Source organism: Pantherophis guttatus, chromosome 5, assembly GCF_059756535.1.
Source record: "Pantherophis guttatus breed Tessera chromosome 5, ASM5975653v1, whole genome shotgun sequence".
NCBI classification, from domain to species: Eukaryota; Metazoa; Chordata; class Lepidosauria; order Squamata; family Colubridae; genus Pantherophis; species Pantherophis guttatus.
Window position 1 is genome coordinate 129,860,253 of NC_142067.1, and position 24,724 is coordinate 129,884,976.

General features: G+C 44.2%; 2 protein-coding genes across 3 annotated transcripts in view; one reads left to right on the forward strand and one right to left on the reverse strand.

The window, feature by feature from the left end:
* GTF2F2 (general transcription factor IIF subunit 2) overlaps window positions 1–24,724 on the forward strand; it is a 66,593-nt gene that overhangs the window by 29,973 nt on the left and 11,896 nt on the right. For both annotated transcript variants that reach the window (XM_034416316.3, XM_087895601.1), the window contains one exon: window positions 15,022–15,103. In XM_034416316.3, coding sequence (XP_034272207.1) covers window positions 15,022–15,103 — 82 coding nt within the window. The remainder of the gene's footprint in view (window positions 1–15,021; window positions 15,104–24,724) is intronic.
* KCTD4 (potassium channel tetramerization domain containing 4) lies at window positions 10,387–11,849 on the reverse strand. Its single transcript, XM_034416301.3, has one exon. The coding sequence runs from the start codon at window positions 11,742–11,744 to the stop codon at window positions 10,818–10,820; it is 927 nt and encodes a 308-aa protein (XP_034272192.1). The 5' UTR covers window positions 11,745–11,849; the 3' UTR covers window positions 10,387–10,817.

Below are 24,724 nucleotides of genomic sequence, written 5' to 3' on the forward strand. Positions count from 1 at the left end.
TGTTCTTTACTGATATTCGTACCAGTCCTCCAATACAGGCTGATGAAGATACTGCTTCAGATGGAAGAATTCATAATCTGAAGAATGTTTCTATGGAGATTCTCTAGTCATCCAGATCAGTGGTCACTAACCTGTGGTCCATGGACCCACTGGTGGTCCGTGAGAAAATTTTGGATGTCTGCAGAAAAATTATTTGCATTTTTTATATTGCACTAAATACCATTTATCTTTTTTAAAAGAATCATATTATTTATTTTTATTTATTTATTTATTTTGAATTTATATACCGCACCTTCTCCCGAGGGACTCAGGGCGGTGTACAGCCAGATAAAAACATACAATACAAACATTAAAAACAATTAAAAGGATATATATTAATTTGGCCCCAATTTAAAATAACAAACCAATTAAAAATATTTAAAAATATGTTAAAAAATACGTTAAGCCAGCCCGGCTTGCTGAAAAAAGAAAGTTTTAAGGGCACGGCGGAAGGCACCAAGGTCTTGGATTCTCCTTATCTCTGGGGGCAGCTGATTCCAGAGTGGTCCAGATATTAGTGGTCCATGGGATTTAAAATTATGAATTTAGTGGTCCCTGAGTTCCAAAAGGTTGGTGACCCCTGATCCAGGCCATGGCTTATTCCAAAGGTGCTTTCTTTCAGAAGGCAGATGGACTTCGTTGTTCCTTGAAGACATGTCACTTCTCATCCCAGACGCTTCAGAGCTGAAGAAGCTTCTGAGATAAGAAGTGAAATATCTTCAAGGAAAAACAAAGACCAGTTGCCTTCTGAAAGAAAGCACCTTTGGAACTAGCATGATCTGGAGAATCTCCATAGACCTTTAGCTATGCACACTTTGGGATGGACATCCTTCGGATGGTGCGGGAGTATGAACGGATTTCCAGAAAAATTGCAGACTTCAGGATTCAGGGCACAGATAAACCTCCAAAAGACTCTCAGAGGGAATGCTAACAACCAGATGATTTCAAGGAATATAAATCCTTCCACTCTCCATCATCCAGTCAGAGCTGAAGAAGCTTTTTGGATGAGAAGCGAAATGTCTTCAAAGCAGGGGTGAAACTCAGCAGGTTCTAACAGGTTCTGGAGAACCGGTAGCGGAAATTTTGAGCAGTTCGGAGAACCGGCAAATGCCGCCTCTGGCTGGCCCCAGAGTGGGGTGGGAATGGGGATTTTGCAATATCCATCCCCCAGGAGTGGGGTGGGAATGGGGATTTTACAGTATCTTTCCCCAGCCACGCCCACCAAGCCACGCCCACAGAACAGGTAGTAAAAAAAAATTGGATTTCACCACTGCTTCAAAGGTGCTTTTTCAGGAGGCAACTGAGGTTTCTGGTTTTTCTCTGAAGCTGAGGAAGCTTCTTGGATGAGAAACGAAACATCTTCAAAGAAAAACCAGAAAGCGCCTTTGGGACAACCACGACCTGGAGGCCTGAGAATCTCCACAGGCAGAAGTGAAATGTCTTCTGGCAAAACAAGGAAGTCCAGTTGCCTTTTGAAAGAAAGCACCTTGGGGATCTAAAGAGTGGAGACATTTTTTGAAGGCTTCTCCAGGTCCAGCACCTGGAGAACATGGACTACGATGATGCTGGACTTCAAGCAGTTAACGCATTTTGAGTTGGCACTTGTAAGCTGCTCATGAGCTATGAGAACATCTCATGAACCTCAGTCCCCGTATATGATGAGGAGTAACGTTCCCGACACTTTTATGTTTTTAAGAAATCTTGTTTCTGTATTTTTATCCTTTTTTTTCTCCTTATTTATTTATTTATTTATTAAATTTATATACCGCCCTATTCCTGAGGGACTCAGGGCGGTGAACAGCGAACGATAAAAATACATGTAATACAATTGTTAATTAAACAAAAACCAATTAAATATACTAAACACTCTGGTCCTAGATAATTCAAGACATCCCAGTTTAAAATAAAATCGAAAGCAATATAAAGGGAAAGTTAGGCCAGGCCGGCCTGATGAAACAGGAATGTTTTGAGGGCACGGCGGAAAGTGCGCAGATCCGGAATCTTCTGTATCTCTGGGGGGAGCTCGTTCCAGATGGTGGGTGCCCCCACAGAAAAGGCTCTCCCCCTGGGGGCCGCCAGTCGACACTGTTTGGCTGACGGCACCCTGAGAAGCCCCTCTCTATGGGAGCGTACTGGACGGTGAGAGGCTATTGGTGGCAGAAGGCGGTCTCGTAAGTACCCCGGTCCTAAGCCATGGAGTGCTCTAAAGGTGGTAACTAAGACCTTGAAGCGCACCCGGAAGACCACAGGGAGCCAGTGCAGCTCGCGCAGGAGGAGAGCCACATGGGAGCGCCATGCTGCTCCCATAACTACCCGTGTGGCCGCATTCTGGACCAGCTGGAGCCTCCGGGTGCTCCTCAAGGGGAGCCCCATGTAGAGAGCATTACAGTAGTCCAGGCGTGAAGTGACGAGGGCATGAGTGACCGTTTTTAACGAGTCCCGATCCAGAAAGGGACGCAACTGGCGAATCAGACGAACCTGATACAAAGACCTCCCGGCCACAGCCGTCAAGTGTTCTTTTAAAGACAGCCGTGAGTCCAAGAGGACGCCTAAGTTGCGAACCCTCTCCATGGGGGGCAATGACTCATCCCCAATAGTCAGTGATGGTACCAATTGACTATATCGGGACGTCGGAAACCACAGCCACTCGGTCTTGGATGGGTTGAGCCTGAGTCTGTTCCTCCCCATCCAGATCCGTACAGCCTCCAGGCACTGGGACATCACTTTAAGGGCATCATTGGGGTGGTCCGGGGTGGAGATGTATAGCTGAGTATCATCAGCATACTGATGATACTTCACCCCAAAACCACGGATGATCTCACCCAGCGGCTTCACATAAATGTTGAACAGAAGGGGTGAGAGAACCGACCCCTGTGGCACCCCACATACAAGGGGCCTCGGGGTCGACCTCTGTCCCCCTGTCAACACAGACTGCGACCGGTCAGAGGGAAAGGAGGAGAACCACCGCAACACGGTGCCTCCCACCCCTAACCCTTCCAACCGGTGCAGCATGATACCATGGTCGATGGTATCAAAAGCTGCTGAGAGGTCTAATAGGACCAGGACAGAGGAGCAACACCTGTCCCGGGCCCTCCAGAGATCATCTACCAATGCGACCAATGCCGTTTCCGTGCTGTATCCAGGCCTGAAGCCCGACTGGAACGGATCTAGATAAGACGATTCATCCAAGTACTGAGGAAGCTGTCGCGCTACCACACTCTCAACAACCTTCGCAACGAAGCGAAGGTTGGAGACTGGACGGTAATTAGCCAACACTGCTGTGTCCAGGGAAGGCTTCTTGAGGAGAGGCTTCACCACTGCCTCTTTCAAGGCGGCGGGGAAGGCACCCTCTCTCAAGGAAGCATTTATAATCCCCTGGAGCCAGCCTCGTGTAACCTCCCGAGAGGCCAGCACCAGCCAGGAGGGACACGGGTCCAATAAACATGTGGCCGCGCTTAGTCTGCCCAGTATCTTGTCCACGTTTTCCGGAGTCACAGAATCAAACTCTTCCCAGATAATATTCTCAAGACTTGCCTCCATCCTCCCTCCCGAATCTACCCAGTCAGAGTCCAAATTTTCCCGAATCTGAGCGATTTTGTCATACAAATATTGTACAAAGTCCTCGGCTCTACCCTCCAAGGGGTCCTTCCACGCTTCCTGGTGGAGCAGGGAGCGGGTCACCCTAAACAGGGCGGCCGGGCAATTATCTGATGACGCAATAAGAGCGGAAAAATAGTTACACTTTGCCGCTTTTATTGCCACCAGGTAGGTGGTAAATGATGGTAAATGATCCTTGGCACGTAAATGATGTGTTTTCCAGATACCCGAATTCAGCCGTTGAGAGTTGGGTAGTGGGAATCACGTTGGCAGGGGATGCTTCTCTCTTTTGCTGGAAGAGACGGTGTGCTGCCTCTCTGCCCCCAATTTGCCACAATTGTGCATTTCCCTCCGCTAATTACTGAGTTGAGTAATTATTGTCAAATATGCCTCAAGCACTCCACTTCTTTCCTAACGCGATTTCCCTCTGCGACGGTTTCTCTATGACAACTGTAATTGGCCTCGAATTAAAAACCAAGCTATCCGCTGGTTTCAGATTCTGTTCTGTTCTTTTTTTTTTTTTTGTAGGAAGAATTAAGCAGATTTCTCTATCTGAATGTCTTGGCATATTATTTCTAATGCCAGATGGGACTCAAAGTCCATTCATCCTTCCTCAAGCCACTGTTTGGGATACTGAGGCAAGGCACTGTCCTCATTGAGATGTCCTCCTGCTAAGGGTAGGGGGCAGGGGTGAAATGTAAAATTTGTTACTACCGGTTCTGTGGGCGTGGCTTGGTGGTGGGGGTGGGGGTAATGTGACTGGGTGGGCATGGCCAATTTTTTTTTTTTAACTTTTCAAAGCATTTTTTCTAATGCTTTGAAAAGCCTCTGCCATCAGGCAACTCAGCTGGGATCGTCAGAGACTTTTCAAAGCATTTTTTTTACCACCTCTTCGGCCAAGAGGTTGCAGGAAAAAATGCTTTGAAAAGCCTCTGCCATCAGGCAACTCAACTGGGATTGTCAGAGAGGCTTTTTAAAAAATGCTTTGAAAAGCCTCTGACGATCCCAGCTGAGCCGCACGATCATCAGAGGCTTTTTAAAAAAACTTTTAAAAGCATTTTTTTCCTCGGAAGAGGTTGTAGAAAAAATGCTTTTAAAAGTAAAAAAAAAAAAAAAAGTCTCTGATGATCGTGCCCCTCAGCTGGACATTGGGGGGGGGGGCGCATAGGGATTTTTGATACCAGTTCTCCGAACCACCTACCGCCATCGCTACCGGATCGGGTGATCCGGTCCGAACCGGGAGCATTTCACCCCTGGTAGGGTGCAGGGGGTGAAATGCTACCGGTCTGCTCCGGTTTGGGCAAACCGGTAGTGATAAAAACTACCGGTTCGGGCAAATCAGTAGTAAAAAAAAAAGCTAGCAGTTCGGGCAAACCACTAGTTAAAAAAAGCTACCAGTTCCTCCGGTATTTCTGATGATCAGCTGTGCAGCGGGGTTTAGCTTTGCTAGAAAGCAGGAAATCCTGCTTTCTAGCAAAGCTAAATCGCGCACCCCAGCTGATCCCCCTCCCCGCTTCCACTTACCTTCCCAAGCCTCCTTTTGGCACGTATTGCTCATGCGCGCACACAGAGTGTGCGTTTGAGGCACTGTACGCTTGTGCGGCCAGCGAATCGGTAGCAAACCGTTTCGGATTTCACCAATGGTAGGGTGGGATAGGATAGGGGACAGGACAGGACAGGAAGAGAAGAGAAGAGAAATGGAGTGGAGTGAAGTAGAGTAGAGTAGAGTAAGGGAATAGAATGAAGAGGAGAAGAGGAAAGAAGAGGGGAAAGGGAATAGAATGAATGGAATGGAATGGGGAATAGAATAGCAATAGCACTTATATACCACTTCACAGTGCTTTTACAGCCCTCTCTAAGTGGTTTACAGAGTCAGCCTCTTGCCCCCCAACAATCTGGGTCCTCGTTTTATCCACCTCGGAAGGACGGAAGGCTGAGTCAACCTTGAGCCTGATGAGATTCGAACTGCCAAATTGCAGGCAGCCGGCAGTCAGCAGAAATAGCCTGCAGTACTGCATTCTAACCACTGGGCCACCATGGCTCATGGAACGGGACGGGACAGGACAGGACAGAACAGAACAATACTTTATTTGGTCAAGTGTGATTAGACACACAAGGAATTTGTTGCCAATGCAGAAGCTCTCAGTGTACATGCAAAACAACAAAGTAATCATAATCCTAATAAGAGAATGTCGTAGAAAAGATGAGAAGGATAATAATCATAATTACTATTATATTGTAAGGGGCGTGCATAAGTGCACCAGCGAGCCTACCGTCCCTGTCCTAATATTCCTTTTTACTTACTCTTTGCATGTATTCAAATTATGTTTATACTTTTACCTGTTATCTTATATATACTTGACAAATAAACTTATGATTATGATTATAATAATTATAATAATACAGTCACACCATACAAGCTAGAGAGACATACTAATTTTATGCAGAACGGGGTCTCCAACCTTGACGTCTTTAAGGCCTGTGAACTTCAACTCCCAGAATTCCCCAGCCAGCCATGCTAGTAGATCCCAAGGGATCACTTCACCCAGCTGGCAGTTCTTGGTGCAGATTTCAGATATTTGTAAGTTCCTGAAGTCTTCCTTCATAGGCAAATGAGCCCTCTAAGAAGAAGAACAGAGTTGGGAGGATCCTTGGAGGTCTTCTAGTCCAACCTTTTGCTCAGGCAGGAAACCCTACATTACTTTAGACAAATGGTTATCCAATATCTTCCTAAAGACCTCCAGTGATGGAGCAGCCACAACTTCTGGTGGCAAGTCGTTCCACCGGTTAATTGTCCTAATGTAAAACCGAGCAGAGTGGCAAGAAAGCAGGCTCAGATTCTTCCTGGCGTGCTGTGTCTTTTGGCAAAGAGGTGACTTTGATTGACGATGTGCATTTGGACGAAGCGAGACCTTGTAGCCCAACGAGGGGTTGAAACTCGGGGGTATTCCGAAATGCTTTCTTCTCAATTGTCAGTCTTTGTGCTCTGTTCCTGAATTCTGATCTGCCGTCGCTCCCATCAAAGTGTGAATATAAACCAAGATCCAGAGGGTTACCACGATAGGGGGGCATACCATCGTGTTGGGGGTCTTGGAGAGCCCCCCCAACCCTTCACCGCATGTTATCCTGAGATCTAGTTCTCTCGCGTGACCATTAATCACAGATCCCCGTTGCATTAGAAGTAGGATGAATAATAGGGATGGCAACAGATGGGTGAACCAAAATTCCCCCCCCCTTTTTTTTTAAATTAAAAAAATGTGGGAAACTGGTTTTTTTAAAACATTGACACTCTATTCCAGTGTTTCTCAACCTTGGAAGCTTGAAGATGGGTGGACTTCAACTCCCAGAATCCCCCAGCCAGCTGGCTGGGGGATTCTGGGAGTTGAAGTCCACCCATCTTCAAGCTACCAAGATTGAGAAACACTGCTCTATTCGTTTCTTGAATCGGGAAATTACTAATAATGGAGAACGCAAACCTGTTAATTACGCAAACCCTTTTCTGTATTGTTTGTTCACAACTCCTTATATAATACCGCTTGTTGCAGTGTGTAGTTTCCAAAAGAGAAGACAGCTTTAGCAATGGCTGCTTCCTTCGTCCTGTACGATAAAATACTTGGTTGGCTGTAAATCATGGCCCAGAGTGTAATTCCAAACCATAATTTAACGAAGTTAGCTTCTGGCTGCACAAAACATGGTTTGGGGACTGAGAGTTCCAGTTCTGCCTTAGCTATCAAAGCTGGCTGGATGACCTTCGGCCAATCACCAGGAGATTGGGAGTTCTAGTTCTGCCTTAGCTATGAATGCCGGCTGGGTGACTTTGGGCCAATCATCAGGAGATTGGGAGTTCCAGTTCTGTTTTAGCTGTGAATGCTGGCTGGGTGTCTTTGGGCCAATCACCAAGAGACTGGGAGTTCTAGTTCTACCTTAGCTATGAAAGCTGGCTGGGTGTCTTTGGGCCAATCACCAGGAGACTGGGAGTTCTAGTTCTGCCTTAGCTATGAAAGCTGGCTGGGTGTCTTTGGGCCAATCACCAGGAGACTGGGAGTTCTAGTCCATGGCATGAAAGCTGGCTGGTGGGCTTTGGGCCAGTCCCTCTCTCTCACCCTAACCCACCTCACAAGGTGGTTGTTGTGGGGAAAGTAGGAGGAGGAAGGTGTGTTGGATATGTTTGGCACCTTGGGTTGGTGGTAAAAATAACAAGTACAATATAAATAAATAAGTGAAATAACACCATGCTAAGTGCACATTACTTCTGTTGTTTTAGGTAGTTTTATAATCGAACAAAATTTGGGAATTGAAAGGAGAGACGCTTTATAAGCTGGTTAATGGATTTTTAAATGAAAGTTGAATTTCACAGTTGAGCTAAGAGACGGAGCTGTAAGTCAGGAAGCCGCCTGGGTGGACCTCTCCTCGGCCACCAAAATGCAGAAAGTCCTCAACTTACAACTACTCATTTAGTGACCATTCAGTAACAAGGGTACTGAAAAAAGTGACTTATGGTTGTTTTTCACACTTATAACCGTTGTACCATCCCATGGCCACCTGATCAAAATCCAGAGGCAACTGGCATGTACTTATGACAGTTGCAGTGTCCCGGGGTCACACAACCCCCTTTTGCGACCTTTTGCCAACCAAACTCCACGAGGAAGCCAGATTCACTTAACAACCGTGTGGCTAATTGTGGTCATAATTCAAGGACTGCTTGTATAACAGGGCAATGATGCCCTCTTGAAACAACGGGAGGCTTCCAGAGGGAAAGGCACCCTGCTCCTTTTCAGCAAAGCGTTTACAAACACACTTTTTTTACGGCTTCTCCTCTCTACAAGTTGCAAGAGCCATTGTCGCTGTTCCCCCTTCGTTGTGAGATGGGGAGTGTAGGAAGAGGAGACAGGTGAGAAAATAATTTGGGACATGCCTTCCCCCATCTCCCTCCCAGCCAACCCATCCTACAGTAGTGGCCAAAATTGTGGAAACCGTTTGGGAAAAGTGTATTTTCTAAAACTAGCTAATAACACCACTGGTTTTTTTTTTTGAAGTAGTACCATAAAATTATATATCAATAGAAAGATCATTTAATGAAGAATGTAATGCAATAACTTTTATGAAGGATTTGCTCTTAGAATAGCAGTTACAGTACAAAGAAGAAAAGTGAAACACGTAGAAAAAAAACGAGATATACAAAAATGATCTCCATGTCAGTTAATCCTTAGCTGGGTAATCTTTAGCATGAATGATGGCCTTACAACGTCTTCCCATGGAGTGAACCAAGTCTTTGGGTTCTGCAGCTGTTATCATGTGAAACCAAGATGGAATGATGGTTTCTATTAACTGGGTTTTATTGCTGGGTCACTTCTGATTAACCACTTTCTTTAGTCAGAAAATCCATAGATTTTCCATTGGGTGAAGGTCTGGGCTATTCCCAGGCCATTCATTCCAGCAGTGGAATAGGATTACCTTGAAACTCCAACAAAAAAGTGGTGTTATTAGCCATCAAACCTCAAAAATACACTTTTCCCAAAAAGGTTTCCACAATTTTGGCCACTCCTGTATGTTAAAAAAAATCCAGATTTTTTAAAACTTCCTAATAGTTTAGGAAGTTTAGAACAGATTAATATATTAGCAGATTACTCTAAGATGCCCTGTTGCGAGTTCAATTCCGAAACACACGACAGAAATAATTGCAAGTCGTAGTAAATGGAAAGCAACTCCAGACTAGCATAATGTTTAGCTCTGTGTTTTCTTTCATTACTGTAAGTTTGGACAGAAAAACGTGAGTTGTTAAGAAAGAAAATGAAGTTATGATGGAAATCAAACTTGGGTGCTTTTTCACGCCTTCCTATCAGCCCCCAAAGCAACGTGTAATAGAAAGTCTGGTTGTCTTGTTCGATGCTGATAGTGTTACTATAGGTATACTATAGTCTTACTATAGGTAGCTCTCTCCTCTGCAAGGCTAACTAGATTTCCACACAGACCCCTTATTTTGGCACAAATGTGTATTTTCGAAAAGATAAGAGGTTTTGAAAATGTAAAAGACGATCAATATCGAAATCTCCTTTTCTGCAACTCTGAACAGTTTTGTCTTGGTATAAATTGTTCTCGAAAAGACCAAAATTAATAAAAGGTTAGATTTCCCCCCCCCTTCCCTTTCCTCCTATTGTTTTGATAGTTAAAATGTGACATCCTCAACTATACGTGATGTGGCATCTTCTGTATTGCTAGTTAAATTGGATGTCTGTGTACAATTTTAAATCCCATTGTATTTTAGATCTTGCAGCATGATTTACAGAATAGCAGAGCGGGAAGGGGACCTTGGAGGTCTTCTAGTCCAACCCCCTGCTCAGGCAGGAAGCCCTTTACCATCCCAGTCAAATGGCAGTCCATTCTCTTCTTAAAAACCTTCAGAGTTGGAGCACCCACAAGTTCTGGAGGCAAGTTGTTCCACTGGTTAATTGTTCTCACTGTGAGGAAATTTCTCCTTAGTTCTAGGTTGCTTCTCTCCTTGATTAGTTTCCATCCGTTGCTTCTTGTCCTGCCCTCAGGTGCTTTGGAGAACAGCTTGACTCCCTCTTCTTTGGGGCAGCCCCTCAGATCCTGGAAGACTGCTCTCATGTCACCCCTAGTCCTTTTTTTTAACTAGACCAGACCTACCCAATTCCTGCAACCACTCTGCATATTGTAACATTTCAACCCATACAAAGCCAAACCATTTTTCTCTGGAACCAGCATCAGCCCAGGAAGACAAACAACAAGTCAGAAAGAGAAAGCATTTTTATCATTCTTGTGCAAGAAGCTACGCATTCTGGCCACCCTGAAATGCAGAGCAGCCTGTTTCATCGATAGGCTCTGGGTAGGATAAAAGCAGAACTGAACAAACACAGATGGAGGCAGCTTCAACATTCACTTTCATTTCCATCACATCTAATAAACACCTTTTTTTATTATTATTATTATTACGCTGGTTGTGATGAAAACGGACACAATGAACTCGCAGGTGGATTTTTGTTGCTGTTGTTAACGATTGTACATACCATAAGTTCTTACGAATTCATTAGCAGCAATGCTCTGGGATTGGCAGAGCCGGATAAACCGTTTTGCGACGTCTGGAAGTTGAATGAGACTCACAGGCTGCATGCGTGTGGCCTTTTTGGTCCCAGGGCGGAGAGGAGGAGGAGGAGGAGGAATTACTTGATGAAATGGAGAGCGTCGCTGTGAACAATCGATCCTTTCGAACAATCCAGGCTGGTCAGCAATCGGAAGCCGCATTTGAGTGCCATCATGATGGCTTCGAACTTGAGCGTCTCCAAGGTGCAAACGAAGGTGTTGTCTTCCTTCAAAACCAGCCGAGTCCCGTTTTCCGACTTGATGAAGTATTTAAACTGAATGATGTTGGAAGAGACGGAAAACTCTTCGGGGAAACCGTCCAGCCTGCTTTTCGAGACCAAAACGATGCGAGATTTGATTTTGGCGATGAAATCGGGCGCGTTGCAAAAAATCCGGAGGCCCTGGGCACGGTCGTGGCTGTCGGTGATTTCCAGAAAGGTGGCTTCTCTTGAAGCCAGCTGTTCCTTCTCCCACTTGGCTTTCACCGCCTCCCCCAAGGGGTGAAGCTGGAAAAATTCGGCCTCTTGGGCCAGAAGTTGGCTTTCCTTAAAGCCCTCGGGGAGGAGCAGCTCCCCGTTCCTGAGGAAGTTCAGGACGTGCCTGAACAGGAGACCGTCTCTGTCGATGAAGAAATGGCCCTCCGCGTCAGACGGACAGAGGGTTTTCCCGTTGACTAACCTTTCCAGGAAAGAGTCCGTGTATTTGGTGAGAGTTTGCCTCTGGGTAACATAGAGGTAGCCCCCGACGTTGAGGGTAACCGGAGACATGTTAGGATGCTTGCCTTGGTCCCTGCCTTCCGACGCGCTGCCTTTTTTCTCGTTCTCCATCTCACCCCAGCGGGTTGGTTCACGCGGGCTGCTCCAATGAGGGTTAGGATGGCCCACCTGTTCGTCTCGCCTGGCCTCCCTCTCTCTCTCTGGCTTGGTGCAGGAGGAAGATTTCTTTCCGAAAACCCCTCGATTCAGCCCGGGAAGCACGCTGGCAAGGAAGTGCGCTAAGCCTCGCATGAGCTTGTCAGCACAGTTTTGCAGTAGGTGGCGTAGGAACTGTGTGTGCTGTTGCGTTGTTCCTCGGAGCAGGTCTGGAAAGCTGAATTTGCATTTAACCGTGTGAGGGTAAGAAGATGCTTGGGGGGGTGTGGGGGAAGGAAGGGGGAAAAGTGGGCTTTTCTTTTCCCTTTGAAGTCCCTGGAATTGATATTAGAAAAGGGAGATTTTTCTGGGATGCAGGGAGTCAGAAAGTGAAATGCCCACAATGCCACCTTAAGGCTGAAACCCAGATTTGGGAGACGGTGAAATAAAAGAGCTCGCCTTCATTTCATTCCATGTTGTGCCACGGCTTTCCAAGATAAGGTATTCATAAACATTCTGAAAAACAACAAAACAACAACAACCCTGTTTCGTTTAAGACGGCGGACTCGTTTTTTTCAGAGCTTTGCATCCCTGTTGTTGGCTGGGCATCTCTGTACACAAAGGCAGCAATGAAAATATTGGAAACCAGCAGACTTGCTTTGACTGTGGATTTAAATACGATTCCTAGGGTTGGAATTTGCTTTCCGATAGCTTGGAATAGCCAGGAGGGTCTGGTGGGGAGGGGTATTTATGATAGAAAGCCACACTTTGCCTGCAAATTGCAATAGGGGGGAAAAAAAGGACTTTACTGCAAAATTTGATTTATGGGGAGATGTTTGACGGATGGGGTTTATTTTCAGTCCAAAATGGGGTTGCTGTTTCTATAGGTAAGAGAACTGGTTGGTCAAACCTTGGTACGCCAGCAGCCTGACACCTTAGCAACACTTCAGGTTGGGAGAAAGGTGAGAGAAGACGTAACTCACTTCTGTTGATTAGCTGCTATGACTTTAAAGGCTGACTTTTCAAAAATGCAAACGTTTGCACCAAGGTATAAGACAGAGGAAAAACAGGTGGCTGAGGTCTCTTAAGAGGAGGGGAAGGACTCAGAAGGGATATAATATTTTATTTATATATATATATATATATATATATATATATATATATATATATATATATGTATGTATGTATGTATGTATGTATGTATGTATGTATGTATGTATGTGTGTGTATTATATAAATGTATATATACTGTATATATATAAACAGAAGTTTATATGGATTCAGAAGAGGAGAAATCTGCAGGTTTCCATCCCATAATAGTAGACAAATGCTGCCAGCTTTCTGTACAGGAGGGAGCCTTTGAAACGAAGGTAGCTTGTGGCTTATTTGCCAGAATCGAAGGACCAGCTACAGGTGGTCCTCAGCGCACAACCACACTTCAGCCCAACATTTCCATTGCTAAGCGAGACTGTCGTTAAGTGAGTTTTGCCCTGTTTTACAACCTTTCTTGACACAGTGTGGAAAGGAATCACTGCAGTTGTTAAGTGAGTAACCCGGTTGTTAAGTGAGTCTGGCTCACTCTGAGTGGAGGACAGAGGAGCCTCTTAAAGAAGAAGTTACAGGTCTGTGAGAACCAGAAATCTTGCTTGTTTGTAGGTGACCAAATATTTATTTCCCACCATAATTTGCAAATAAATTCTTTCCAAATCAGACAATGTGATTGTCTGGATTTGTTTTCTCATTTTGTCTCTCATAGTTGAGGTCTACCTATGATGACAATTACAGGCCTCTCTCATCTTTTTAAGTGGGAGAACTTGCACAATTGGTGGCTGACTAAATACTTTTTTGCCCCAGTGTGTGTGTGTGTGTGTGTGTGTGTGTGTGTGTGTGTGTGTATCTGTAATCAAATACATTATACTAAAATGGCATACACGTGCAACATTTCTAGTTTCCAAACTTTTATCTTTAGTCATGTGAATTAATTCCATGTGTTTCATTCATTAGCTCGGTACAAGAAAGTTAATGTGCAGATTAGCAGATTAAATTAACAGACTTAAAAAATGTAGGTTCCTTTCCCTGCAAAGAGTATCCAGATACCTTATAAATAGCTGCTATATTATGTGAATTATGCTACTTAGTCCTGTTTTTCTGGTGGAACCAAGCCATGTGCTGGCAATCACCTTCACGAAAAACACCCAATTTCTAGTTCTGTGCAGCTGGCACACCTATGCACGAGAAAGCAGATTGATCCTTTTAATAACGTCAGAGAATGTCTTCTCTATTTATAACAGGTTTATTTCATTAGAATCCTGGAATAAACCAGTTCTGTATCAACCAAAAAAAAAAAAAGAACAATCCTGAAAAACCTTGAGAAGAGCATTTTGGGAGACCTATAGGTAGTCCTCGATTTATGACCACAACTGAGCCCCTAATTTCTGTTATTGAGTGAGATATTTGTTAAGTGAAATTTTGCCCATTTCACGATCTTCCTTGCCATAATTGTTTTTGTTTTTAATAAACAGATTTTATTTATTTTTTTCCCCTCTCCCACATTCACCCCTTTTTTTTTTTTTTGAACAGAGTGTTGGCCGTTTCTTATCTTATATAATTATTCAAATTCAAATACATTTTACTCAATTACAATTTTTGCCAAAATCATCTTCCCCCCTTTTTAAAAAAAACATATCTCAATATTTCTATACTTGCATACATAAACACCATCTTCATTTGTCACTAAATCCTAACTTTACAGTATTATTCATATTTATTCTCTCTTATTCTTAAACAGTTCATTCTTTATCTTAATATATTTTTATTTATTTGTTCGGCGTTGCCTTTCTTCCACTTCATCTTTTTTATTGTACAGCAATCTTTCTCCTCAAACCTACCCTCTCCCTCTTCCCTATCCCTTCCTACTTTCTTTCCCCATCCTCTTCTTCTCTTCTCTACTTCCCCTTCCCTTCTCCTCCTCTCTTCCTCCCTGTCTTACCTTCTTTCCTGCTCTTAATTTCCCTTCCCTTCCTTCCTCCCTACTCTTCCGTCCCTCTCTCTCCTTCTTCCTCCCTTCCACCTCTATTGCTGTATTCATTTTCAATTTAATATTTTCCACTGTGCCATAATTGTTAAGTGAATGACGGCAGTTCTTCTGTCACTCACACGGACGTTAATTGAACCCGGCTTCCCATATGACCCCGGGATGCTGCAACCGTCATAAATACGAGTCGGTTACTGTCACATGACCCAGGGGGGATGCCACAGCGGGCATAAGTGTGAAAAATGGTCATAAGTCACTTTTTCCAGTGCCGCCGTAACTTTGAACCGTCACTAAACAAACTATTGTAAGTCAGGGACTTCCTGTATTTTACAAAACCGAAAATGTCTTTTTTTTTCCCCTGTGGGTTTCGGTTCTAATTCAGGTCTTTTCTCATTCCAGAAAAACTGTCCCTGGAAGGAATCGTGGTCCAACGAGCAGAATGCCGGCCTGCAGCCAACGAAAGTTACATGAAACTGAAAAGGTAAGGAAGTTTCCTTTTGGGAGTCTGCGACGGAGTACACGGAGTCCTCGAATTACGACCACAACTGAGCCAGGAAATTCTTTCTGTGGCTAAGTGGAAACGTTTGTGAAGTGATTTTTTTTTTTGCCCCCTTTGACCAATTTCCTTGCCCAGGGTGGGCTTGATTTAAATCAAGCCGATTTAAATCACGATTTAAAATCACTAGTAAAAAGGCTTGATTTAAATCGACTCGATTTAAATCATAATTTTTTAAAGACCAACTGTCATCTCTGTCCCGCAACGGCTCCTCCTCTGACCCGCTGTTGACTCACTGACCATCCCAGTCACTTTAACGGGGCGGCTGGTGATACGGCAGTGACACAACAAGTGAGGGACGTGGCGGGCAGCAGGTGAGTGGATGCCCGCTAACAGGCGCTGCCATGATGGATCTGAAATGAATGGTGCATTTTATTATTATATTTATAAGCTGCTTTAGAAGGTTTCACTTTCATTGTTACTGCTTGCCCTTCCTCCTCACACTTAAGAGCCTGGTGGTACAGATGCATTTCTCTTCAAACAATCATACAGTTTGTAGTGTACATAGATTTGCAACACAATGGGATAAAGGCTTATTCTTGAACTTTGTTTTAATATTTATTCTCATGGTTTGCTGTGAAATTCTGTGAATGCATCAATGCAGTGCATGTTATCTCAGCTGGCAGAGCTTGGATTCATTGAATGAGTTTACCAAAAATGTAAATATTGCAGAATATACAGCCTCATGCTGCATAACTAAGCTCCCATTTCATGCTGAATAAACTAAATTATTCATGTATCTTAAATAGAAAACTATCTTTTGATAGATTTTTTTTACTCCAAAAGCATTTTATTAAAATAAATTTGATAAAAATAAAAATAAAATCCAATTTAATTTTTTTAAAATCTGAGGGTTTTTTTATTATTTTTTTAAAAAACCATTGATTTTTATCCATCCTGTCCTTGCCAGAGTCATTAAGGGAATCACTGCATTTGTCAAGTAAGTCACATGATTGTTAAGTTAGTTTACTTTATTGATCAGCGCTTGGGCCATATCAAAGGGCAGAGTTCCAGACACAAATTATTACTAAAAATCTGATAAAAACGATTTAAAATGGAATTGGAATAAAATAAGATTTAAAATGAAATTGGAATAAAATACGATTTAAAATTGAAATTGGAACAAAATGCAGTTTGAAATGAAATTGGAACAAAATACAATAATTTAATACATAGATAAATAAAATGTGATACAATTATGTTTAGGTATCACCCCTACAATCTAGGAAAAACGAGTGAGCAAAAACTCGCTTCGTTAACACGCAAAAATGTTTTGCTCATTTTACGATTTTTCTTGCCAGAGTTGTTAAGTGAATCACTGCAGTTGATAAGTTAGTCTCACTTAACAACCAAATGTCTCACTTAACAACAGAAATCTGGGGCTCATTTGTGGTCGTGAGTACATAAAACTACCTGAGACTTAACCAGTATTTCTGAGAAGAAATAGAGAAAAGGGAGAATCTTGCTGTAAGTTGAAAGGCCTCCGTTTTTGAGCGTCTATGTTTTTTTTGGTTAAAAAAAAAAAGAAGAGAGAGATTTCCATTTAAAAGTTATGTTTTTCAAGAACAAAGGTCTGAAAATTAAAGGCTTGGCAAGCTTTGTAGTTGAGTTGCAAGACGTTGGGATTCATTAGTCCTCTTTTTCCAAGCTGCCCTCTCTCTCTGGAACCGCTTTCTTCAAAGTTCTTCTTGAGATAAATATCCTTTTCATCTGGGCATGAAAGAAAATTAAAAAAAACCCCGGAGGAGTCTCATTTGAGCAGATTTCTCTACTTGAACTTAATACCAGTAGAGGTGCTGCAGAATAAATCTTTGGCTTCCAGTTAAATTCCATTTAAATTAAAGCACCTGGGGAGACAGCCAGGATTGCAGCGACGAATTTTAATTCGTGGCCCAGGAACATTCTTGTTCTCCTCTCCAGTCTACAACCACGGATTATTCCTTCCCAAATCGAACTCGCAGCCCTGTGCCTCTTGGTTGAAGACGGGGCAACAGCTGGCACCTCTCCATATTATCCAGTTGTCGAGAGGCAACTGGACTTTCTTCGTTTTTCCTTGGAGGCGTTTCTCCGCTCATCCAGGAAGCTTCTTCAGTTCTGACCGAATGGTGGGGGAATGGAAGGATTTATATTCCTTGCAGTCATCTGGCCGTTAAGCGCTCTTTCTGAGAGTCACGGGAGGTTCAAATGTGCCCTCAGGGGTCACATGGATAGTGCAAATGGGCGCGGAGCCATTTTGGAACTGCTGAAGAACCGAAGAAGCTTCTTGGATGAGAAGCGAAACGTCTTGAAGGAAAAACAAGCTCCGGATGTCTTTTGAAAAAAAAAAGCACTTTTGGGACAACCATGACTGAGAATTTCCATAGATATCTACAATTGCCTTTCCTTTGGCACCAGAAGTCAATCAATACAATCAGAATAGAGCCGGAAAGAACCTCAGAGGTCTTCTAGTCCAACCCCCTGCTCAAGCCAGAAGTCTTTAAGACTTGTGGATTTCAACTCCCAGAATGAATTCTCCAGCCAGCTATGCTGCCCTATACCTCTGCCCTACACCATTTCAGACAAGTGGCCAACCAATCTCTTCTTAAAATGCCCCCCCTCCCTCCTTAATGGAGCACCCACAACTTCTGGTGGCAAGCTGTTCCACTGGTTAATTGTCCTCATTGTTAGGAAGTTTCTCTCTTAATTCCAGGATGCTTCTCTCCTGCATTAGTTTCCATCCGTTGTTTCTTGTTCTGCCTTCAGGAGCTTTGGAAAATAAATTGACCTCCCCCCCTCCCCCCCTTCTTTGGGGCAGCCCCTCAAATACTGGAATTTGAGCATTTCAGTCAGTGGAAAGACCGAGGTTCTGAGAACATTTTAAGTAATCTGGGAGATGTTTAGTCTGGCTCCGGCAGACCGGAATTCCTTGGAATCCTGCTCCTTTCTAGCACTGATGGCATTACCTAGTTGGGTCATGAAACGTCTGCAACAACCTCCCTCCCCCCCCCCAAACTCAGAGAGCACCAAGGACCCCAAAATTCAGCCCTGAGCTGCAAATATTCTCTTCTATCCGTATTACAAAACCCTTCGTTCGTTTTTCCTTCCTTTTCTTCATTGGAACTATCACTTTCGACGACTAAGCGGGTAATTAAGGTGCATGTCAATAACCAGGAACTCAGCTTCAAGGATGAGGGGGTCTCCTTTACAATTCAAGGATTTTAAGTGAGTTGGTTTTATTTCCTGCTGCCAAAGCAGGCTGCGGAGGCTCCTCCAACATCCCCTGGGCTCCGAGCCAAGAGGGCTTTTGCATGACAAAGAGCAAGTCTCCAGGCAAGAGAATTAAAGCAGATCTAGTGGGGGAGGCTCCTTTCCTGATTTTGGGGTGGTGGGGAAAAAAAAATCAGGGCTACTGTACAGAGCCTCTCAGGAAAAGGGCTTGCTGCTTTCTTAACCTTCAAAAATCGACTTTTTTTTTCAAAATACAGGTACAGGAGTGGCCAAAATTGTGGAAACTTTTTGGGAAAAGTGTATTTTCTAAAACTGCCTAATAACACCACTTTTTTTGTTGTTTTGGAGTAGTACCATAAAATTATATATCAATGGAAAGATCATTTAATGAAGAACGTAATGCAATCGCTTTTAGGAAGGATTTGCTCTTAGAATAGCAGTTACAGTAAAAAAAAGAAAAGTGAAACACGTAGAAAAAAAACGAGATATACAAAAATGATCCCCATGTCAGTTAATCCTTAGCTGGGTAACCTTTAGCATGAATGATGGCCTTACAACGTCTTCCCATGGAGTGAACCAAGTCTTCGGGTTCTGCAGCTGTTATCATGTGAAACCAAGATGGAATGATGGCTTCTATGAACTGGGTTTTATTGCTGGGTCGCTTCTGACTAACCAGTTTCTTTAATCGGCTCCATAGATTTTCAATTGGGTGAAGGTCTGGAGAATTGGGAAGCCTTCCTTTGCCTTGGGGGTCTCCCTCCCTCCCTCCCTCCCTCCCTCCCTTTTTCTGTCTTTTCCTTCCTTCCTCCCTCCCTCCTTTCTTTCTTCCCTCCCTCCCTCACCTCTCCCTCCCTCCTTTCTTTCTTTCTTCCCTCCCTCCCTCGCTCCCCCTCCCTCCCTCCCTCCCTCCCTCCTTTCTTTCTTCCCTCCCTCCCTTCCTTCCTCCCTCCTTCCCTTCTTCCCCCTCCCCCTCCCTCCCTTTCTTCTCTCCTTCCCTCCCTTCTCTCCCTCCCTCCCTTCTTCTCTCCCTCCCTCCCTTCCTTTTTCTGTCTTTTCCTTCCTCCCTCCCTCCTTTGTTTCTTCCCTCCCTCCCTCACTTCTCTCCCTCCCTCCTTTCTTTCTTTCTTCCCTCCCTCCCTCCCTCCCCCTCCCTCCCTCCTTTCTTTCTTCCCTCCCTCCCTTCCTTCCTCCCTCCTTCCCTTCTTCCCCCTCCCCCTCCCTCCCTTTCTTCTCTCCTTCCCTCCCTTCTCTCCCTCCCTCCCTTCTTCTCTCCCTCCCTCCCTTCCTTTTTCTGTCTTTTCCTTCCTCCCTCCCTCCTTTGTTTCTTCCCTCCCTCCCTCACTTCTCTCCCTCCCTCCTTTCTTTCTTCCCTCCCTCCCCTTCCCTTCCTCCCTCCCTCCCCCCTCCCTCCCTCCCTTTCTTTCTTCCCTCCCTCCCTCCCCCTCCCTTCCTCCCTCTCTCCCTCCTTTCTTTCTTCCCTCCCTCCCTCCCTTCTCTCCTTCCCTCCCTTCCTTCTTCTCTCCCTCCCCCTCCCTCCCTTCCTTCCTCCCCCCTTCCCTTTTCTGTCTTTTCCTCCCTTCCTCCCTCCCTCCCTCCTTCCTTCTTCTCTCCCTCCCTCCCTCCCTTCCTTCCTTCTTCTCTGCCTCCCTCCCTCGCTCCCTTATCGCACAACTAGGAACCCGGCAGCTCTTCCCCTCGTCCTATTGTGAGGGATTTAGGGACACCCAGTCGTGAGAAAACGTAACGTCTTCCTTAAACCCCGTGTAGTGACTGTGCACGTGGTCCGCAGTTGAGAATCGATGGGAGCGGAGACCGTCTGTGGACCGGCAGCTTCGTGCTCTGAAGAGGCAGACCAAGCAGGGAAGGGTGGCAGATGGCTGTGGATTGGATGGGGAGGGGGGGGGGTTTGCAGGGAAGGGGGCTTGATTTATGCTTCATGCCTGAATTTTCAGCCTCCCATCCGAGCAGCAGTGAAGATGGATTTGAGGAGAGTCGGTCATAAACAAGCCAGACCCTGCAGGACTACATCGCTTCATTTCTATCCCTATTGGAGATCAAACACTTTGTAGACGTATCTTTATGGCCGGGTTAACCATACACAGTTAACATCTTTGGCACTTTGTTTGTGTTCCTTTGGACTTTTCCTCCTGGTGTTTGTCCTGCTCCCCCCCAAAAAACCCTCCTTTATTTCCCCCTAACAGGAGAAACAGAATCATTTTAAGACTGCCAGTAAAGGAGAATATGTGGAGCTCAGGGTTGAAATGACGGGGTCCTTGGTGCTTTCTGGGCTCGGTGGGATTTTTTGCAGACGTTTCATTACCCAACTAGGGAACGTCATCAGTGTCAGAAGGCAGCAGGGTTTGCTCCATTCTTCTAAAGCAAGAAGCCTAGTTGATACCACAAAATGTTGCTATTCTGTTTTCCCGTTTGGCCAAATAGCTATATCTCAACAATATTTATTTATTTATTTATTTATTTATTTATTTATTTATTTATTTATTTATTTATTTTATTTCTATACCGCCTTTCTCCCATAGGAATCAAGGCGGTGTATAGTCAAGAAAAATATAGATACACAAACATCATAAAATTGCTAATTAAAATTATTATTATAGCATAGTTTGGCCCAATGAAATAGAACCTAAAATTAGATAACATTTTAAAAAACAATAGCCTTACTACAGCTTGGAATGATTAAATGCCGGTGAGATTTACAGCCCCTTCATTAAAAACTGTCATCTTTCTGTAGCTGATGCAACGGTTTTATCCCCACGCCTCTATTTTTACATCAGCTAATATCAATATGTAATCTTATTTTTCTTCCCCCCCCCCTTTTTCTTTTTGAGAAATGCTGTTGCTAATTCCCAGTACAAAATTAGGTGTTCTTCGAAGTTTTTCAGGAGGGTGGGGCTTAATTGAGTTCTCTCCCCCCCCCTTCCCTGCCAACACGTCCCCCCCTCCCTCCCCAAATACACTCCTGGCATTGTTCAATCCCATTCCAGCTTGGATGTATCACAGCGCAGATGTCTGTTACCCTGATAATAAAAGTCAGGAAAATAGGAGCCGTTTAATGACTCACCGCTCAATCTGGACTGTGCATGAGATGCTAGCATAGGAGGCATAAGGGATATCGTGCTTTTTGAAGCATTGTGCTTTCCGAAATCCGAAATCCTTTTTACATTTTTTTCCCCGGAGGAAGAAATATTCCAGCTTTTATTAGCTGAGAAAGTCTTCAGGTGATCTTAGATCAGGGGTCAGCAACCTGCGGCTCTGGAGCCGCATGTGGCTCTTTCACCCCTCTGCTGCGGCTCCCTATCATTCAAAATATGCGTCACAACCACCAATGTGCGACACCTGCCGGCAGGTGATTTATTGAGCTTTTCAACCCCCGGTAGGCCAACCATGGATAAATCCAAGAAAAGAAAAATTTCAGAAGAAAACAGAACATTTAATTCAACTACATATGCTAGTTTTGTGGCCGCTCAAGAAATAGTCAGGCACGGGAAGGGTTTTGTGGCTCCCGGTGTTTTTTTTTCTGTGGGAAAGAGATCCAAATGGCTCTTTTGAGTGCTTAAGGTTGCAGACCCCTGTCTTAGGCGATAATAAAAGATGGAAACTGCTTCTGAATTCGGTGCTTGAAGTGGGAAAGAATGAAGTTTCGATTTTGGGTTTTACCGATTATTAGCTTGATAGATTTTTATAGAAATGTCTGGTTTATATTATTATTATGAAAAACAAAAAAAGTTGTGATTTGATGTTAATGCAAGAGAGAGAGAGAGAGATGGAAGTCAGTGTTTCTTTTTCTTTTTCTTTCCTGTCCTTCCTCACTTCTCTTCTTCCTCTTCCTCCCCACCATTCCCCTATTTACTTTTGCGTTTTGCATCTTATTTTATCTTGCACCTGAATAAAATTGTTAAACTAGGAGATCGTAACAGGAGATCAACATCAGGCCTTTCGACTTCCGATGGTCCAGAATTGGCAAAATAATAAGTAGATAGGTGGTCCTCTACTTATGACTGCAATTGAGCCCCAAATTTCTGTGGTTTGGTTGAGCGAGACCAGTGTTTCTCAACCTTGGAAGCTTGAAGATGGGTGGACTTCAACTCCCAGAATCCCCCAGCCAGCGCTGCTGGCTGGGGGATTCTGGGAGTTGAAGTCCACCCATCTTCAAGCTACCAAGGTTGAGAAACACTGAGCAAGACATTGGTTCAGTGAGTTTTGCCCCATTTTACAGCCTTCCTTGCCACCGTCGTTAAACGAATCACGGCAGTTGATAAATTAGTAACCCCGGTTGTTCAGGGAGTCTGGCTTCCCCCGTTGGCCTTGCTCATCAAGAAGGTCGCAAAAGGGGATCATGTTTAACCCCCTGGGACACAGCAACGGTCATAAGTATGAATCAGTTGCCGAGCGTCTGGATTTTGTTCACGTCAGCTGCCAAGGTCGTAACTGTGAAAAAAACGGTCATAATTTTTCAGTCCCGTTGTAACTTTGAACGGTCACTAAACTGTCGAGAACTTCCTGTGTTAAATAAAGGCAAACAAAATGCGAGCATTTTTTTCCAGTTGTTTTTAACCCCAATAATATACCTGACCTCAAATAGTTTGAGAGAGCTCAGATCTGCCGTGTTCCACATCATGCTGACATCCCGCGGGGGGGATTTTCCCCCCCTCCCAGCTACAGTATATAACCTATAGCAGCAATTAATAACGGCAATTAAGGCCATTGTCTGTTGAATTGATTTAGCTCCCACACGCACGGTGACCGTGATAGCAGAGAAACCTGATGCAGAGTTTGCCAGTTGTTTTGGCAAGCAAAAAAAAAAAGTATTTTGGAGAGCAGAAAAAGTTAATGTTCTATTTGCAGCTGGAAACAAGTAACTGCCACGTCTTGGGAATAAAAAATGTAGTACAAGCAGTTCATTTAGCGACCGTGAACAATGAACAGCACTGAAAAACAGGATTTATGGCCGTTTTTCACAATAAGGACCAGGAGTGAAATGCTCCTGGTTCAGACCGGATCGCCTGATCCGGTAGCGATGGAGGCGGGTGGTTCGGAGAACCAGTAGCAAAAATCCCTGCCCCCCCCATTGCTCAGCTGAGCCACGCAATCATCAGAGGCTTTTTTAAAATTATTTTTAAAAGCATTATTTCTACAACCTCTTCGGCTGAAAAAAGGCTTTTAAAAGTAAAAAAAAAGCCTCTGGTGGCTCAGCTGGGATCGTCGAAGGCTTTTAAAAGCATTATTTCTACAATCTCTTCAGAGGGTGTAGAAAAAATGCTTTCAAAAGCCTCTGACGATCCCAGCTGAGTTGCCTGATCGTCAGAGGCATATAAAGAAAAAAAGCCTCTGCTGATCAGGCAACTGGGATCGTCAGAGCCTTTTGAAAGCATTTTTTTACAACCTCTTCGCCGAAATGGTTTTAAAAAATGGTTTTAAAAGTAAAAAAAAAAAATTTGGCCACGCCCACCCAGTCACATTACCTCCCCCCCCACCAAGCCACGCCCACAGAACCGGTAGTAGCACATTTTAGATTTCACCACTGGTTCACCTGATCCAAATTCACACACTTGGCAACTGGCATGTACTTATGACGGCTGCAGCATCCCAGGGCCACATGATTTCCCCCTTTGGCGAACTTCCCAGTCAACGGGGAAAGTAGATTCACTTAACAACCTTGTGGCTGACTTAACAGCTGCCGTGAGAATGGTGGCAGGAAAGTTAGTAAAACAGGGCAAAACGTCACTTTTAACAAAATGTCTCACTTAGCAACCTAAATTGTGGTCGTAAGTCGAGGACTACCTGTACTTTTACTTGTGTTGCCGTGACCTTTAACTAGGCCAAATGGTGTTTCAGTGGTGGCAACCCGTTTTTTCGAACCAAGCTCTGACCTCCACTTTACAGAAAATCCATGAAATTTGGGGGTTTCATTCGATCCGTACGGCAGGCCCACAGCCATTTTCTCGGAGGCTGAACAAAAAGTCTAACCCCGTCACTTCAAAAAGCAGAGGAGGCAGCAGCTAATTCTCTTTTGAAAACCTGAGTCGTTTTTCCAAGAAGGTGCTTCTTTTCCCAGTTCAGAAAATACCTGATTATTTCTCTTGGCAGTTGGCGGTTTATGAGATGTCTTTCATGTTTCATCTACCGCGGTAGATGAATGGCGCGTCCAAAAACAACAAAAAAAGAATTTTTTTAAACATCTTAAGTTCTTTTAATGTTTGTTTTCTGCACAGAAACTGGGACATTTTTTTGTTTGTTTGTTTCAGGGCTAACTTTTCAGAACTAAGTTTGTTGGGACCAGGGATGGGATTTAGCCAGTTCGGTTCAGGGAAAGATTGCGCT

Coding starts and splice junctions, on each gene's coding strand:
- KCTD4 (XM_034416301.3), bottom strand. CDS start 11,744: ATGCGAGGCTTAGCGCACTTCCTTGCCAGCGTGCTTCCCGGGCTGAAT.